Below are 15,412 nucleotides of genomic sequence, written 5' to 3' on the forward strand. Positions count from 1 at the left end.
GTTCTCATTTCCTTTGGGTGGGGATGACATGATTTTTCTTTCTTCCCATCTCCCTCAGGAGAGGCAAAGGAACCCCCAGTGCCCCAGGCTCCTTAGGCTCTGTCCCCACTTTTCAGGGCTCTGAGTGACCCCATAAAACCACCCAGAGCTTGTCTCTGCCTAGATAGATAGCAAACACCATCCAACAGTCCCTTCCAATGGGGATATTCCAGGATTCCATGACACCACGGGGCTGCTGGCACTGGAGGGATTTTGTCCTGAGGATTCTTTACAGCCTGACACCATTGCCAAGGGATGCTGCGTGTGGGGGAATGCTGGGCTCCACCAGCTCTTTTTCCTTCTTGGAGCCAAAGAAATGGGACATGAATGAGGGGACAGGAGTGATAAGATGAGTGACAGGACAGAGGAACAGGACAGCCAGAACCCGAGTGTCAGGACACAAGTGTCGGGACACGTGTGACAGGACACGTGTGACAGGACACGAGTGACAGGACACGGCCGCTTGCTGGGGGCGCCCGAGCCCTGTGGCCGCGCCCCGCGGCCCTCCGCGCGCACAGGTTTGGCCCCACGCGGCCGCCGTCCGGCCCGCGCCCCGCCCGGTGCCGCCATATTTTGGCCGCCGCCGCCAGCCCCGGAGCCGCTGCCACAGCCGCCGCGATGGGTGAGGGCCCTGAGGGGCGGGCGCGGCCCGGGGGGAGCACCGGGCATGGCCGAGGGTGTTGGGTGGAGCCGGAGGAGCTGCCCCGATCCCGGGTAGCAGGCACAGCCCGTCCGCCCCGCTCTGCCGCCGCCCTCGCCTCTCACCGGCGTCCCGGGCGCTCCCGGGGCTGAGGGCGGCGGGCCCGGCGCGGCCGCTGAGTCATCCCGGGGCCGCTCCCGGGGGGTCTGGGGGCGCGGGGAGCCTTCGGGGGGCTCTCGGTGGGAGCGGCCCAGGGGTTGTGACCGCTCCGGGCAGCGCCGGCAGCGGCTCCGGGGAGCTGCGGGGTGGGGCGGGAGCTCCGGGGGTTTATGGTGAAATATCCCGGGTTTGGGGCTGTCAGTGCTGCGAAAGCCCGGCTTGGATTGGGAGAGCTGTAAGAGTCCTCTTTTGGGGTGGCAGTGCTGTAACTTTGAGTTGTTTGGGGCTGTTCTTGCTGTAGTGGAAGCCTCACCAGGCTGTCAGATCTCTGCTCCCTTTAAATTCTCCGAGAACTGCTCGATTTAAATTCTGACCTCTCAAGCGAGAATCCAACAAACCTCTCCGCGGTTCTGATAACCCAGCAGGGGAGCTTTGGTTGTTGGGACTTTTATTGAAATAAAGCTTCGGCCCTCGATGTCACCGTGCACGTGCGGGGCTGTCCCGGTGTCCCCGCGGGTGACGGGCACTGGTCGGAAGGAGCGGAATCTGCTACAAATAAATCACGGCGCGGTGACAGGACAGAGGTGACAGAACCCGAGTGACAGGACGCTTTTTGAATCCCTTGAAAAGTGTTTTAATTCCAGCAACTTTTTGTTTTGACGTGCCTGATGTGGGAGGCCCCAGCTCAGGGAGGGGAGGTGGCTTAAAAAAAAAAAAAAAAAAAAAAAAAAAAAAAAATTATGATTCCTGTAGGAAGACAGGGTTTGGAAGGATGAGGTGGAAAAGCCAAGCCTGTAGCAGCCGTGTTTTCCTTAAAATTGAGTGAGGATCTTTGGGAAATAAGGATGAAAATGTTTCCATTTTCTACCTGCAATATAGTCTTTTAAGCAGAACTGCTTCAGAAGCTAAATGGCTTTAAAGTGGCAAGTTTAGGTTGGCTATTGGGATGAAATTCTTCCCTGTGAGGGGCTGGGATGAAATTCCCAGAGAAGCTGTGGCTGTTCCGTCCCTGGAATTATCCCTGGTTGGGGCTTTGAGCAACCTGGGATAAGTGGAAGATGTCTCTGGTGGGACTGGATGAGCTTTCAGTTCCTTCCAGATTAGAGATTCAGTGAAGCTTCAAAAATGCCCCGTGAGGTGGGATCTTGCTTGTCAGGATCTCATCAGGAACTTTTCTGCTGCCTCCAAACCCTCCTGTGGTGTTCCAGGAGAAGTCAGTGACCACGTCTGTGTGTGGCTGCTACACCTCCCAGCCGTGAACAGCTTTGAAATCTGAATTTAGGGCTTGAGGTGTAAAACCTGGACTGGCAGCTCTGAAGAGAAAAATGTCCTAGGCGCTGGTGGGAATGTCTGGAAACTCTTGGAGCAGTTTTCTGTGGAGCTGAGAAGTTTGTGCACAGAGCTTCCCCTTCTTCCCACCACTGCAAGAGTTTAATATCCCTCTTGTTTGAATTATCCTTGCATAACTTTATTATTTTTTAAACATGCTGAGGCTGTTTTTTTTTCATTATTTTAAGTTAATGATACTGTTGGAAATTGTCATCAGTTCATTCCTCGTTTCCCATGCGGATGAAATCTTTAAATGCTTTTTTTAGTGCTTTTTAACCAAATGGAGCAATATTTATGCTCATTTCTTAATAAAACTCCTGTGGCTGATGAATTTAAGAGTTAATTGGCTGATTTGCTTTGTTTGCTTTCGTTCATGAGAGCAAACATGAACTTTGTCAAGGGGGAAGAGTTTCATCATCAAAATCCTGCAAGAGGGAAAGTCCTGATTCCTTCAGGCTTTCACTTCTGGGGCTGGTGAAGTCCAGAGAAATCTGCTTAGCAAATCACACAGTCCTGTTTGTTTCTGAGGCAAAGCACATGTCGGAAGGGATGGATTTATTGGAATTTTGTATCCCTTCTAATTATCTCTGAGTATTTCTGGTTGATTTTAGTCTGTAACTCCCCTGGGTCGAGTTTGAATGGATTCAGTTCAAGTTTCCCCCTGTTTTAAGGACTGTTCCAAGCGACTCTCAGCTGCCACTTGTGCTTCATCAAGTTCATTTTTAAAAGAAATCTGAGTGTTCAGAATGGATAAACCAGCTTGGAAAGGACTTAAAGTCCTCACATTTTGGGACGAAAAACTCAAATCAGGAGGAGGAAGGATTGAGGAGTCGCTGAGTTCTTTTTCCATCGGGGCAGGGACATTCCTAAAGGATTCCTAATCTCATTTTGGGAATGAGAAAGCGAACTCTGTCTGACAGCGAATTTCCCCCAAAGAGAAATTTTTGTCTCTCCCTCCCCCCTTTCACTGCTGCACATACCAGCGGTGATATCACATCTCCGGGAGCTGAACGAGCCAAAATAACTGCGAGGATCAGGGATTGACCAGCACAGCTTGTCCTAGAGCCCGGGGACAGTGGGGCAGGGACAGGGACACAGGGACGGGGCCAGGCTGCTCCAGGACAGCTCTGCGAGAGCCTGTGCAGAAGTTTGGTGATGCCAAACACTCGAATAAACCCTTGGAGAGCAACCCAGACCTGCCTCAGTGTCAGCACAGCAGAATTCCTGCTGCTTTTCCAGGGTTTAACTGCTCCTGGGGGAATTCTGGGGTTGTAGGGACAGCCCAGACTTGTGGTTATCTGACAGGATTTTTTTTTTTTTTTTTTTTTTTTTTTTTTTTGTGTGTGTGTGGTTGTTCTCCTGTTTAGCTTCATTTGCTCTGTATTCTCAGCAAACAAAGTAAATTTTTGCCTTTTATTTTTTTGCTATTTATTCACTGCAAAACTATCAGTGACAGTGAAAAAAATGTGGTTTTGACTGATTTCTGGTAGCTCAGACACATTAATTACACATTAATTCAACTACTTTTATGTAGTTATTCATAATATTTATATACTATATAAATATATACGATATACTACTTTATCTATTTATTAGTTTGATTTGTATTTAAGTGGTATAGATGATTTAGTCTTCTTTTTTCTAGGGTTTCAACTCACTTCATAAAGTTGTCCTGGACACATGTTATTTTTTTCTAGGAGAGTCCTCTGGAGATATAAATTATGTTAGGAAGGGAGGATCCTCTGGGATTTCAGGGCAGTGGAGAAATATAAGGAATGAGACTTGTCCCCTGAAACTCAGCAGTTCCCTCCGTTTATTTTGCTGCAATTTGTCTAATTTAAGAGGAGTTGAAATTGTAAATCTCCAACTTTATCCCATCCCGGGGAAAACTTGAGTGGAAAGGGCCTTTGGAGGTCACCTGAGAGCGGGGAATGTCCCCATCGGGCACTAATTGGCAGATTAGTGCTGGTGAAGTTCCTCAAGTGGTATTTATTTACACTTGCATAATTCCTCAAGCCTTCCCCACTGCAAAGAGCAGCTGTCAAACTCTCCTGGCTGGGCTGTGTGATCACAATCACCTTTGGAAGATACCCGGTGGAATATTCCCTGTGGGAAAGGGGAGTTTTGGCTTCAAAAGAGCCATGTCAGGTCTGGCTGTGCCGCCTCCCTGACTCAGCAGCACAAGTCCTGCAGTGACTCAGCTCCCAGAGTTTAATAAGCAGCTGAATAAAAATGTTGGAAGCAAATGCTTCTTGTCTTACAGAAAATTGGGAAGAGGCAGGGCTGGATTCCCCATCCAGGAACATCCAGAAGTCGTTATAGTAACAACTCTGGGATTAAAGTTTCCTGCTGTAGCCTGTGGTGGATTTGAGTTCCCTGATGAGCCTTCAAAGTTAAACTTTCACCCCGTTTTTCTTTTCTTTTAAGTGGAAAATACCTTCTCATCCTCCAATTTATGAGTGTGGCAACCTGGACTTGTAATTCCTTGACAGCTGGAGGATTTTTTTTCCCTTCAGTGAAGCAAAGAGGGGCCGAATTTCTTCCATCTCCTGAGGGGATTTCCTTTGCACAGGAAATTGGGAAAGTGTTCAGTTCGGTTTCATCCTTAAGTTTGAAATGCAAATACTGGTGTTTTTTTAATTTTTTTTTCTGGAGCTATGAATGAAGTTCACTAATCCAGGGAGATAAAAAAGGCACAACTTGGGGAACTAAAGCAGAAGGGATGCTTTGTCCAAGCTGGATTAGAACTTTTTAAAATGGAATGAATCTTGAAAGATTTGTTGTTTTCTTGAGTGAACTCTCTGAGGTTCTGAGTTCAGTGCTCACTGGCACTTCTGTAAAAGCAAATCTTTCAGAGTCAAGTGAAAATCTGGGGCTGGAATCTCTTCCCTTTATCACTTCTTTAGGAGCAGAGGATTCCTGCCCCATTCCTGACAGATCCTGATTAATGAGTTTGGGGATATTCCCACAGATGGAATTGGAATTTAGAGTTAACACAAAGGAACTAGATGTTTGGCACTGAAACATTCCAGACACAGAATTTCTCCTGCTGTGTTTTATTCCCTGAGTTTGGTCCTGCTGCAGTCCAGAGCTCACTGTGAGATCCTGATCCTGCATTTCTCAGACCCATTGCCATGGAAATGGGGTGGAATGTCCCAAATCAGCATTTCATGCCGTTAAAGCATTGCCAGAGATGATGGACTGGGGGAAAAAAATCAATGGAAATCGTCTGCAGGGATAAACTGTGGGAGAAAAAAAACAGAGAATTTTGTAACAACCAGCCCTGAAAAGTTATTTTTGGGGTTTCCCTGCAGGATGCCAGTTCTTGATGCTCTGGGACAAAAACAAAAACAAACAAACAAACAAACAAAAAAAAAAACAAACATAAAAACAAACCCAAAAAACTTAAAGGACAAGGTGCTGAGTGTTCCTGAGTGCTGAGTGTGGCCCAGCTGAGTTTGGAGGCAGCTGAACTGTCATGTGTCACTTGGCTATTTATGTGACTGCCTGCTAATCCTATGTATCCTCACTTTTCCTTCCTCCTTTTCTTCAAAACCACCTTCTAATTGGAGCCTTTGCTTTCCAAAAGGAGGATTAAGAGTCTTAATTTGTTTGGAGATCTAAGCTGTCAAACTCTTACTCTTCCCAGTGTCTGCATGAGGCACATTGGGGCGGAAATATCAATAAAAACACAAGTGGTGCTTAAATACATTTTCTGAATTAAAATCTATATCTAGGTGACACCAGATATAAACCCCTAATGCCTGTAGATTTCTCTCTTTTTTGGTGTCTTTTTAGCTGGTTTTGGAAAATCATAGAACTGAAAGTGTTTTGTGTCCTCTCCTGTTAAAATGTTATTTTTTTTCCCAGTAGTTTTCTCTCTCCTTAGTAATGAAAAGCTGGATATTTGTATTTAGTAGGTGTTTTTCCTTGTGTTGGCTGTGGACTTTTGGGTCTGACACTTCTCCAGTTGATCTTGGAAAGGCTCCAAGAATGGCTGGAGGCAGTTGATAAGTGGGACTGAAACTTTGTGTGAGCCACGGGGCTGAGGGTGCCTCAGCCCTGGAATGAGGAGGAGAAGAAACTGCACAAACTGCCACACAAACAAAAAAACCCCAAAAATATTTGTTTTCAGATGAGTTCTGAAGGAGTAACTTGGTTCAGGGCTAGTTGGTTTATCCTGAGAACAGCACAGGTGTGTAAGTAACGTCAGAAATGGGAGAGTTTTGGGAGTTTTTTCCATGTTTGAAAGCAGGAGGTTCCAGCTGGAGCAGTGAGGGATTTCCATCCTTCCCTAGTTCAGTTACAGCTTGGCCCTGGTTGCCTTCAGCTGTGCCAAAAACTGGAGTGTCCCTTCCCTGACAGGGAGGGAAACTCTGAAGGAATCAGGTTGGAATTGCTGCCTTGATCAGCTCTGAAACAGAAGTAGGTCAGGTCCTGAGCACCTGGTGGGACACACATGGCCTGTGCCTCACCTTCAGCTCTGCTCTGTTCTTGTTATAAACTCAAAGCCTTCATTCTGTTCAGTTTCTGCTCTCTGGCAATAAATGTCTGGGGGAAAAAATCCCAAATAACAATTCCTGCTGAAAACCAAAGGCACTTGGAGCAAATAAATGTATTTCATCTGGTTATTCCATGCGTTGTGCACATGGGAAGGACACCCAGGAGCAGTGACAAGAGCCCTGAGGTAGAATTCCTTCTGTTTTCACAGAAAACTATCGAATGAAGAGCTACAAGAACAAAGCCCTAAACCCTGAGGAAATGCGCCGGAGGAGGGAAGAGGAGGGGATTCAGCTTCGAAAACAGAAACGAGAGCAACAGGTGATTGTCACCTTCAGTGGGTTGTGCTCAGCCTCAACACAGGCCAGATTGTGCTGCTGAATAATGCAACCTGCAAGGATCTGTGCTTTAAAGTTTCTTGGCAGTCCTTATTTTCCCTGTTCTGAGATCTTCCGCTTTTCCCTCCTCTTTTTTTCTTTTTTTTTTTTTTTTCCCTGAACCCAGCTCACATGGAGAACTTTTCAAGCATTTTATTCTTGGGCTACTCGAGGCTTTTGAGGGTTTTTTTGTTCACAGATCCTTGATTTTAAAGGTGGTGGTGGTTTTTTTTAGCTATAATTAGTGAGTGGGATTATTTCCTGGAGAAACAGGAAGAGCAAGTGAAAGTATGGCTTGCATCTATTTCTTAACCCTGGGTGTATTTCTTTTTTGGAAGCACGAGGTAATTAATTCCCAAATGATTAGTGTGGCACTAAATATTTGCTTTATTAGCACCTTATCCAAGCTGCTTTTTGCTGAAGTTTCCTGATTTTGGTCAAATTCTGCACTTACCTGCCTTAGTGGCTCAGTGATTTGGGAATTTGCATATCTGGGGGCAAAACTTAGCAGGTTTGTGTGCCAGAGAGTGCAGAGGTGCTGTTAATGACCACCTTTTCCTCAGATTCCCTTCAATCCAGGCAGGATCTTGGTGGAGGAACAAGAATGTACAGTTGTGGAGCCTGTTCATCCTTCTTTTCTAATAACAGTCCCTGTGTTTTGGTCCCCACCAGCTCTTCAAAAGGAGGAATGTGGAGTTGATCAATGAGGATGACTCCATGTTTGACAGTCTCCTGGTGGATTCCTATGTCACTTCCACAACATGTGGGGTAAGGTTTAGACAGATTGAATCATTTGGGGGTGCTGAGACCCTGCAGAGATTCCCAGAAAAGCTGTGGCTGCCCCATCCCTGGAATTATCTCAGATTGGACAGGGCTTGGAGCAGCCTGGGATAGTGGAAGGTGTCCCTGCCCTTGGCCGGGGTTCGAACTGGATGAGCTTTAACCTCCTTCCAACCCAAACCATCCTGGGGTTCTGTGATTGCATGGAACTGCCCAACTCCAATGGTTTTATTTCCTCACTTTTAAGAATACTTGTGTAAGTTGGTGCAGGCAGGTGGAACAGCCATAAACCCTCAGCTAAAATGCAAAGAGGAAATTTATTCCTGAGGGGAAAATTTAATCCAGTGGAGCCACGAGTCCTGCAAAGCTCAGCCCATGGCCAGGGAATCCCCATCCTGCTGCTCAGTCTGCTTTATCAAAGGTTATTCCCAGCTGCAAGATCAAAAATCCTCCTTCAGTGTGCTCCCCTTTAATCCCATTCCTCCCAGCAGCCTTGCAAATGTGAACTGGGAGAGTTTCCAGCTGTGCTGGGACCCCCAGTTTGGAATCTTTGGACTTCTGAGCCCAAATCCTGGTAGGATGTCACGTGTGTGATGCCTCAAAGAATCTCAGTCTGAAATGAAAGCATTTCTCTGTTCTCCTCTCTGCATCTTTTCAGGAGGGATTGATCACAGGAGAGATGGTAGAGATGCTATTCTCTGATGACCCTGACCTACAGCTAGCAACCACTCAGAAATTCAGGAAGTTGCTCTCCAAAGGTAAAAATAACGTCCAACAGAGCCTGCCTTTTCTGCAAGAGTTTGTGCACAAAAGCTCTGCAGGTTGGGAGGGGGGAAATTCATAATCTAGAAATGTGATAATCTCTTGTATTGCTGATGGTTGCCAGAATCAGCAAATGATTCTGCCAAGCTGCCCTGATGAGTTCAGGCCAGTTTGAGATAATTAAATGAATATTTCAGGCTTGTTACTCCCCTGCATGAGGCCTGTTCATTCCCTGACACTGCCTTGCTGTTTCAGAGCCAAATCCTCCAATAGATGAGGTGATAAACACTCAGGGAGTGGTGGAGAGATTCGTGGAATTCCTGAAAAGAAGTGAAAATTGCACATTACAGGTAAAGGAGATTCTGTTATCAATTATTCATGGTGTGCAGCTGTTTAACTTCTGAACCCACAGTTGCTATCCAGGGGAAAAATGAGATTTTGAACCCCAAAAATGCAGGTCAGGTTATCTATAGAAGAAGACAAAACTAGTCTGTAATGCTCAGGGAAAAAAAAAAAAAAAAAAAAAAAAAAAAAAAAAAAAAAAAAAAAAAAAAAAAAAAAAAAAATTGTAATTTGCTCTGAAATAAATTATTGGAGTAATACTGGCAAAAATCACCTAATTCAGCTGCAGCAGAAGAGAGTTTGGCCTTCCTGGAGCTGATATTTCTTCTGGGAGCTGGTGGAACCATGGGATAAATCTGCAGGAAGAAACTGTGTGAGGAAAAACCTCCATTGCTGGAGGTTTTTAAAAGCAGAGGCCAAGAAATGTTAGAAACGGATTTGTCCAGTGCTGCTCCTGCCTGGGGCAGAAGGAAGGCCTGGGTGGCTTCCTGAGATTCCTTCCAGCTTGGTAATAAGTCCTGGTTTCTTTGGAGGGGTTAAAGAGACTTCCATACATGGAATTTGATCCAAGTTGATGACTGCTTTCCTCTCTCTGCCCTCTGGCCCCAGGCCATGGACATTAATTTCCAGAACTGGATGGAAATCTGGTTTTAAACCAAAAAAGAGAAGTAAAACCAGGGAATTTCTGCTCAACTTTCCTTGAACTCACAGCATCTTGGGGATGTTGGATGAAATATAGAAAATTTTCTATTTTGTGTGTTTCTACACTTGTGTGCCTTCACTTCTCTTGCTGGGAAATGGTTGTGGAGGAGAACTGATGTGGTGATGATATCTCTTGCTCATCCTTTGAGCAGCTCTTTTATTGCTAAAGAAAACAAAATCATTTGACTATTGAGGCATTTTCTTCCTTTCACAAAACCTTTGTAGCAGAATTGGAGCCAGAATGTCAAGAGAGTTATTTTGCTGGATCAGGTGGTTTTATTTCTATTTTATCCCTCATTTCAGTTTGAGGCTGCCTGGGCCCTGACGAACATCGCCTCGGGGACTTCCCAACAAACCAAAATTGTCATCGAGGCTGGGGCAGTTCCCATTTTTATAGAGCTCTTAAACTCTGACTTTGAGGATGTTCAGGAGCAGGTAAAGATCATTCTTCACTTTGGGGTTTTGGGGACAACCACATATTAAAAATGCAATGTTTTAAAACTGAGTGATCCCAAGTGGCTGCAGAGCACAGATTGTTGCCTGGAATTACAGGGAAATTGTTTTCTCAGCAGATTTCCTATTTCTTCTTGATAGAAAATGAATGCTAAAGCTGTTGCTGTTTCCTTCCAGGCTGTCTGGGCGTTGGGGAACATTGCTGGAGACAGCTCTGTGTGTAGAGATTATGTCCTTAACTGTGCCATTCTTCCTCCCTTATTAATGTGAGTAGCAGTTCTGGTAGTCCTCTTGTACCAGGGTAGCAGATTCCCTGGCAGTGTGAGATCCCTGGGAATCACACCTCTGGTTCAGAGGAGTGGGATTCTCTGGATAAAATTCCTTCACACTGCTCTGGGGGTGAGGCAGGTGCTGCTCCTTCACAGGGTGTCCCTCTGCTCCTGCTCTCTGCTTGGGCTGTGGGGTTTTTTTTGGGATTGGAGTAGGATCAGGTCTCTCACACCACCTCCCTCAGCACTTGATAATGTGATTCTGTCAGGCCTGAGCTCTCGTTGCTCTGGCAATAATTAATCTTCATCCCAGCCCTGGAAAAGTCAGGCTTTGTCCCAAATGGCTGATTCTGCTGCTCCTGGTGTCAGTCAGGGCTCAGCCTGACTCCTCACCCCACAGGACTCTGAGCTCAGACTGAGCACTTTGTGTCACTTGATTTCTGATGATGGCTGAGAGTGTCCTCCTGGGCTGAACCGGAGCTAAATGTTTTAGTTTTAATTCTTTTGGTTCCCTCTGCTTCCATGTCAAGGGTAATAATCCCTGGTAATTCTCTGTTCAGGCTCCTCACCACGTCCACCAGGCTGACAATGACACGAAATGCTGTCTGGGCCTTGTCAAACCTCTGCAGAGGGAAGAGTCCACCTCCTGAATTTGAGAAGGTGAGAAGAAATGCCTTGTTGGCAGCCAGGTGATGGGGAGACACCCAGTTAAGATCTTTGTCTGGGTTATTTTGGGCTGTTGAGGAGAGGGCACAGGGTGAGGTTTTTGCTGCTGAGGTTGATCTGGATGTTTAATTTTTCCCAACCTTTCTGCTGGACCCCTCAAATAAGGGACCAGGCCCAAGCTTTTCTAGAAAGTTTCTCTAAATCATTTATGAACTCTGGAATTTTGAGACTTCAAATGATGACCAACAACTATTCCGAGACCTGAAAATGCTAAAAACCAGGACTCCTGTAAGCTGTGATACCTTCCCTTCCCCTGTCCAGGGAACCTAAATAAAAGGTCCTGCTGGATTTTCAGGCATCCCATCCTCCTTTGGCAACACAAAAATGTTTTAAATCGGCGTGTCTTCACTTTTTTAAAGTGAAGCCTCACATATCAAAGCTGGGAAGCCTGTGGTGAGGGGTGAAATCTGAATGGAGTGTAAATATAAACCCACTTACAAATGAGATCTTGAATCTCATAATTCAATATTGATTTATTGCTTCACTTATAAATTTATTCAATATTATTTTTTTGGGGACTTGGTCTGAATATTGAGAGTCAGAAACAGAGCAGAGCTCTTTTACAGGAACTCCCAAAGCTCAGTGGAATCTCTCAGTGTAATATGAGTGCAGCACCAAAACTCTTGAGGTGGCTTTAGATGCTGATGAGGAGCTGTGGGAAGCTGCTGACTGGGAGGAGGGATCTGTGCCCATTCAGGATTTTACCTGAGCAGAGTCAGCAGGAGCAGGAGGTGTTTGCCTGCAGGTGTGGTGGTCCTGGACTGGTGACTAACCCTGGGTGGTGGCTGTTGTTGCAGGTGTCTCCCTGCCTGCCAGTGTTGTCCCGATTGTTGTTCAACAGTGACTCTGACCTGCTGGCAGACGCGTGCTGGGCTCTGTCCTACCTGTCTGATGGTCCCAATGAGAAGATCCAGGCTGTGGTGGACTCAGGGGTGTGCAGGAGGCTGGTGGAGCTCTTGATGTGAGTATCTGTCAGGAGGCTGACTGGGAATCCATCTAAATCCCATTAGGGCACTCCAAACCTGCTGTGCATGCGGGATCCAGGCAGCTGAGTTGACCTGGGATGATGTGGGAGGATCTGGAGCAGGTTCACAGCTGGAATTTGCTGGCTTGGCTTCCTGAGCTGAGGATTTTCCAGTTCTGCTCTACGCTATGGAAAGTCACCTGTGTTGGTCTCAACATCTGCCCCAAAATTTAAAAATTCACTGATAAAAGAAACGTTATCCCTACAAATTTTGGAAATTTAACCATTGTTTGAGTTAGGTTCACAGCTGGGAAGAACTTTCTCCTTTCCCAGATTTCCTTAATGATTGCAGAGTGTTGTGTGCTCTCAAACTTCAAATGGGAGCCTGGTTATGAGGCAAATGAAAGAATAAAGGCTAGGAGAAATCAGCTTGGCTTTGTTTCTCCAAAATGTGTGTTGGAAGGGGGATGGAGTTGAGGTGCAAAGGATGAAACTGTGTTGCAACTTTGTTTTCAGTGGCTTCAGCTTAGCTTCCCCTGTGTTCTGTACGGCAGGGGGTGGAATCCTAAGGAAATCATGCAGATGGGATAATGGGGAGAGAATATACTGAATATCCCAGTGATCTGATGGATTTGAGGTTATCTTTGCACAATTTTCCTGCAGGCACAACGATTACAAAGTGGCCTCTCCAGCTCTGAGAGCCGTTGGCAACATCGTAACAGGGGATGACATCCAGACCCAGGTGAGAGGAGTGGAAAATTATTCCGGCACGGAATGCAGTGCCTGGCACTGGTGATCTCATTTCTCCTTCCTTCCTCCGAAAGGTGATTCTAAACTGCTCAGCCCTGCCTTGCCTCCTCCATTTATTGAGCAGTCCCAAGGAATCCATCAGGAAAGAGGCGTGCTGGACCATATCCAACATCACAGCAGGGAACAGAGCACAAATCCAGGTACAGTCTTCTCCAGTCTGCCTGCAGTCATCCCAGATTCCAAGCTCAGCATTAAGGATTTGCAGCTTCTTTACCGTGACCCTCAGAGACTGGATAGGTTCACATCTCTTATTCTGCAGTCATTTGCAAATTTGCTGCTGCCAAAGTGAGCTAAAAAAATGGGAATGGAAATTGGGAATGGCAGCAGCACATGGACTGAATCCCACAGATTGGATCATTGGAATTAGAGGAGATACAGCCCCTATTTCTCCATCCTCAATCCCTTTGAAGATCCTTCCTGGATCCTTTTCCTGACCTACATAGGGAAGCAGAGCTTTCAGCATTCCCACAGTATTGATGCAATTCCAGGGATTGTCTGCCGTGCTGCTTATGGAATATCTGCTTTGAATAGGATTTGCCTGAGGAATAAACCACAGGAGTCACTGCAGGTGGTGCAGCTTGGGATGTTTCTCACTTTGAGATATGGAGGTGGAGGTTTCAGGTGCTGGGAAATGTTTGCAATCCCAATCCTAACCCCTGTCCCTGCCCTCTCTTCCTAGGCAGTGATAGATGCTAACATTTTCCCAGTGCTGATCGAGATCCTGCAGAAAGCGGAATTCCGCACGAGGAAAGAGGCAGCTTGGGCCATCACCAATGCCACCTCAGGAGGAACCCCTGAGCAGATCAGGTATTTCCGCACCTCCTCCTCCTGCTGCCTGAATTCCTGGCAGTTTTGCCTTGAGGGGAATTTCCAGGCAAAGGAGGAAATTTGGAGAAATTCTGGAGAGTGACTGAGACAGGCAGAGCTGGATTGTAATTTGGAATTTCTTTCTGGATGAGGATAATTCTGGATGAAGATAATCCCAAGATTTCTCCATCCCTCTTTGGATAGCTGAGGCTAAATGTCCAAACTTAATGACAAATTAAATTCATGTGGACTTAATTTGAGCAGTACATTTGATTGCAAAAGCAGCTTGTTTTCTTTTTTTTTAAAAAAAAGAGATTTCTGAACATAGGGCTGCTTACAAATGCAAATAAATGGATCAAAATTAATGTCTACTTTAAGGTAAATTTCTGGATTTCAGTTGGACTCATCTCCTTTGCTCTCCAAGGAGCAAAGGTGATGTTTCCCAGCTCATGAACACTCAGTGATGTGGATGCTGCCCACTCTGCAGGTACCTGGTGAATTTGGGTTGTATCAAACCTCTGTGTGACCTGCTGACTGTCATGGACTCCAAGATTGTTCTGGTGGCATTGAATGGGCTGGAAAACATCCTGAGGCTGGGAGAGCAGGAAGCCAACCAGAGTGGGACTGGCATCAACCCCTACTGCAGCCTGATCGAGGAGGCCTATGGTAGGTGGGGCTTTGGGCACTGCAGGGGTCTCTTGGCTGCTTTTCTGCTATGTTGAAGGGGTTATTATATTCCAGATCAGCCAATATTTGTTCCAAAATCTTTTCAAACTCATTTAGTGGGTGATGAGAAAATACTTGGGAGTAAAAACTCTGATCCAGAGTCCAAGCTGAAAATCGTGGCTTGCACCAGGTGGGAATATAAAAGCAGAAATGAGCTGAGCTCAGTAAAAAGTGACAGTTCTGAGTCTACACTGAGTTTTACACTGGAAATCCAGAGAGACTTTGCTTTTTGCTTTTCCCTAGAGTGACTTAATTTGATGGTGATGGATTTTTTTTTTTTTTTTTTTTTTTTTTTTTGGTCCTGCTCTTGATTCTTTGAGGAGGAGCAGGTTCCTATTTTGGTCTGAAATTCCCTGTGAGCTGCGAGTGTCTGCTTTGCCCTCTCATTACTCTGAGTGTCCTGATTCTCCCTGGAAGGATAATTCCTGGAATTCCTGAGGGTGCACAGTGTATGGATGCTTTCTGTGCAGCGCTGGTTTTAATTGGGGCAGCGAAAGCTGGAGGTTCCTGGGACAGGCCCTGCTCCTCCCTACCTCCTGAAGTTACCAAATTCCTCCTTTCTAATTCCTCTGGGATTAACTTGGAGCTGGGAGCACATCTGAATGAACTGCATGGCAGGGATGAGATCCAGGGCCAGCTTTAGAATAGTTGGATTTTAGTGTTCTGCATTTCAGTTCTGCTCACACAATTCTTTTGAGGATGGAGGGTGGATTTCTTTGTTTCATCCCATTCATTCCACTTTTTTTTTTTTTTTTTCTCTTCAAAGGTTTGGATAAGATAGAATTCCTCCAGAGCCACGAGAACCAGGAGATCTACCAGAAAGCCTTTGATTTGATTGAGCACTACTTTGGGGTGGAGGATGACGCGGCCGTGGCTCCTCAGGTGGACGAGAACCAGCAGCAATACATCTTCCAGCAAGCAGAGGCTCCCATGGAAGGATTCCAGCTATAATCCGGGGGGGAAACCCTAAAAAAAAAAACAAAAAACAAAACAAAACAACAACAAACCCAAAATAACCCACCACAAA

The 15,412-nt window shown here is 45.9% G+C and overlaps 1 protein-coding gene across 1 annotated transcript; it reads left to right on the top strand.

Annotated features, from left to right (window-relative positions):
- The first annotated feature begins 601 nt into the window (after positions 1 to 601).
- Positions 602 to 15,381, top strand: KPNA6 (karyopherin subunit alpha 6). The gene is made up of 14 exons (XM_083879399.1): positions 602 to 661; positions 6,879 to 6,988; positions 7,717 to 7,812; positions 8,483 to 8,582; positions 8,842 to 8,936; positions 9,934 to 10,065; positions 10,261 to 10,349; positions 10,913 to 11,012; positions 11,876 to 12,039; positions 12,706 to 12,784; positions 12,867 to 12,992; positions 13,532 to 13,659; positions 14,147 to 14,325; positions 15,152 to 15,381. Exons 1-14 carry the CDS (start codon positions 658 to 660, stop codon positions 15,334 to 15,336), a joined length of 1,587 nt encoding a protein of 528 aa, XP_083735525.1. The 5' UTR covers positions 602 to 657; the 3' UTR covers positions 15,337 to 15,381.
- The last annotated feature ends 31 nt before the right edge of the window (positions 15,382 to 15,412 follow it).

The sequence above is a fragment of the Zosterops lateralis genome, assembly GCF_965231275.1.
Source record: "Zosterops lateralis genome assembly, chromosome: 28".
In the NCBI taxonomy this organism is placed as follows: Eukaryota; Metazoa; Chordata; class Aves; order Passeriformes; family Zosteropidae; genus Zosterops; species Zosterops lateralis.

What these genes read in the sequence shown, in the direction of transcription:
- KPNA6 (XM_083879399.1), top strand. An exon ending in CACCTCCTGAATTTGAGAAG is followed by an intron (nt 11,013 to 11,875) that starts GTGAGAAGAAAT and finishes CTGTTGTTGCAG; the next exon opens with GTGTCTCCCTGCCTGCCAGT. An exon ending in GGAACCCCTGAGCAGATCAG is followed by an intron (nt 13,660 to 14,146) that starts GTATTTCCGCAC and finishes CCCACTCTGCAG; the next exon opens with GTACCTGGTGAATTTGGGTT.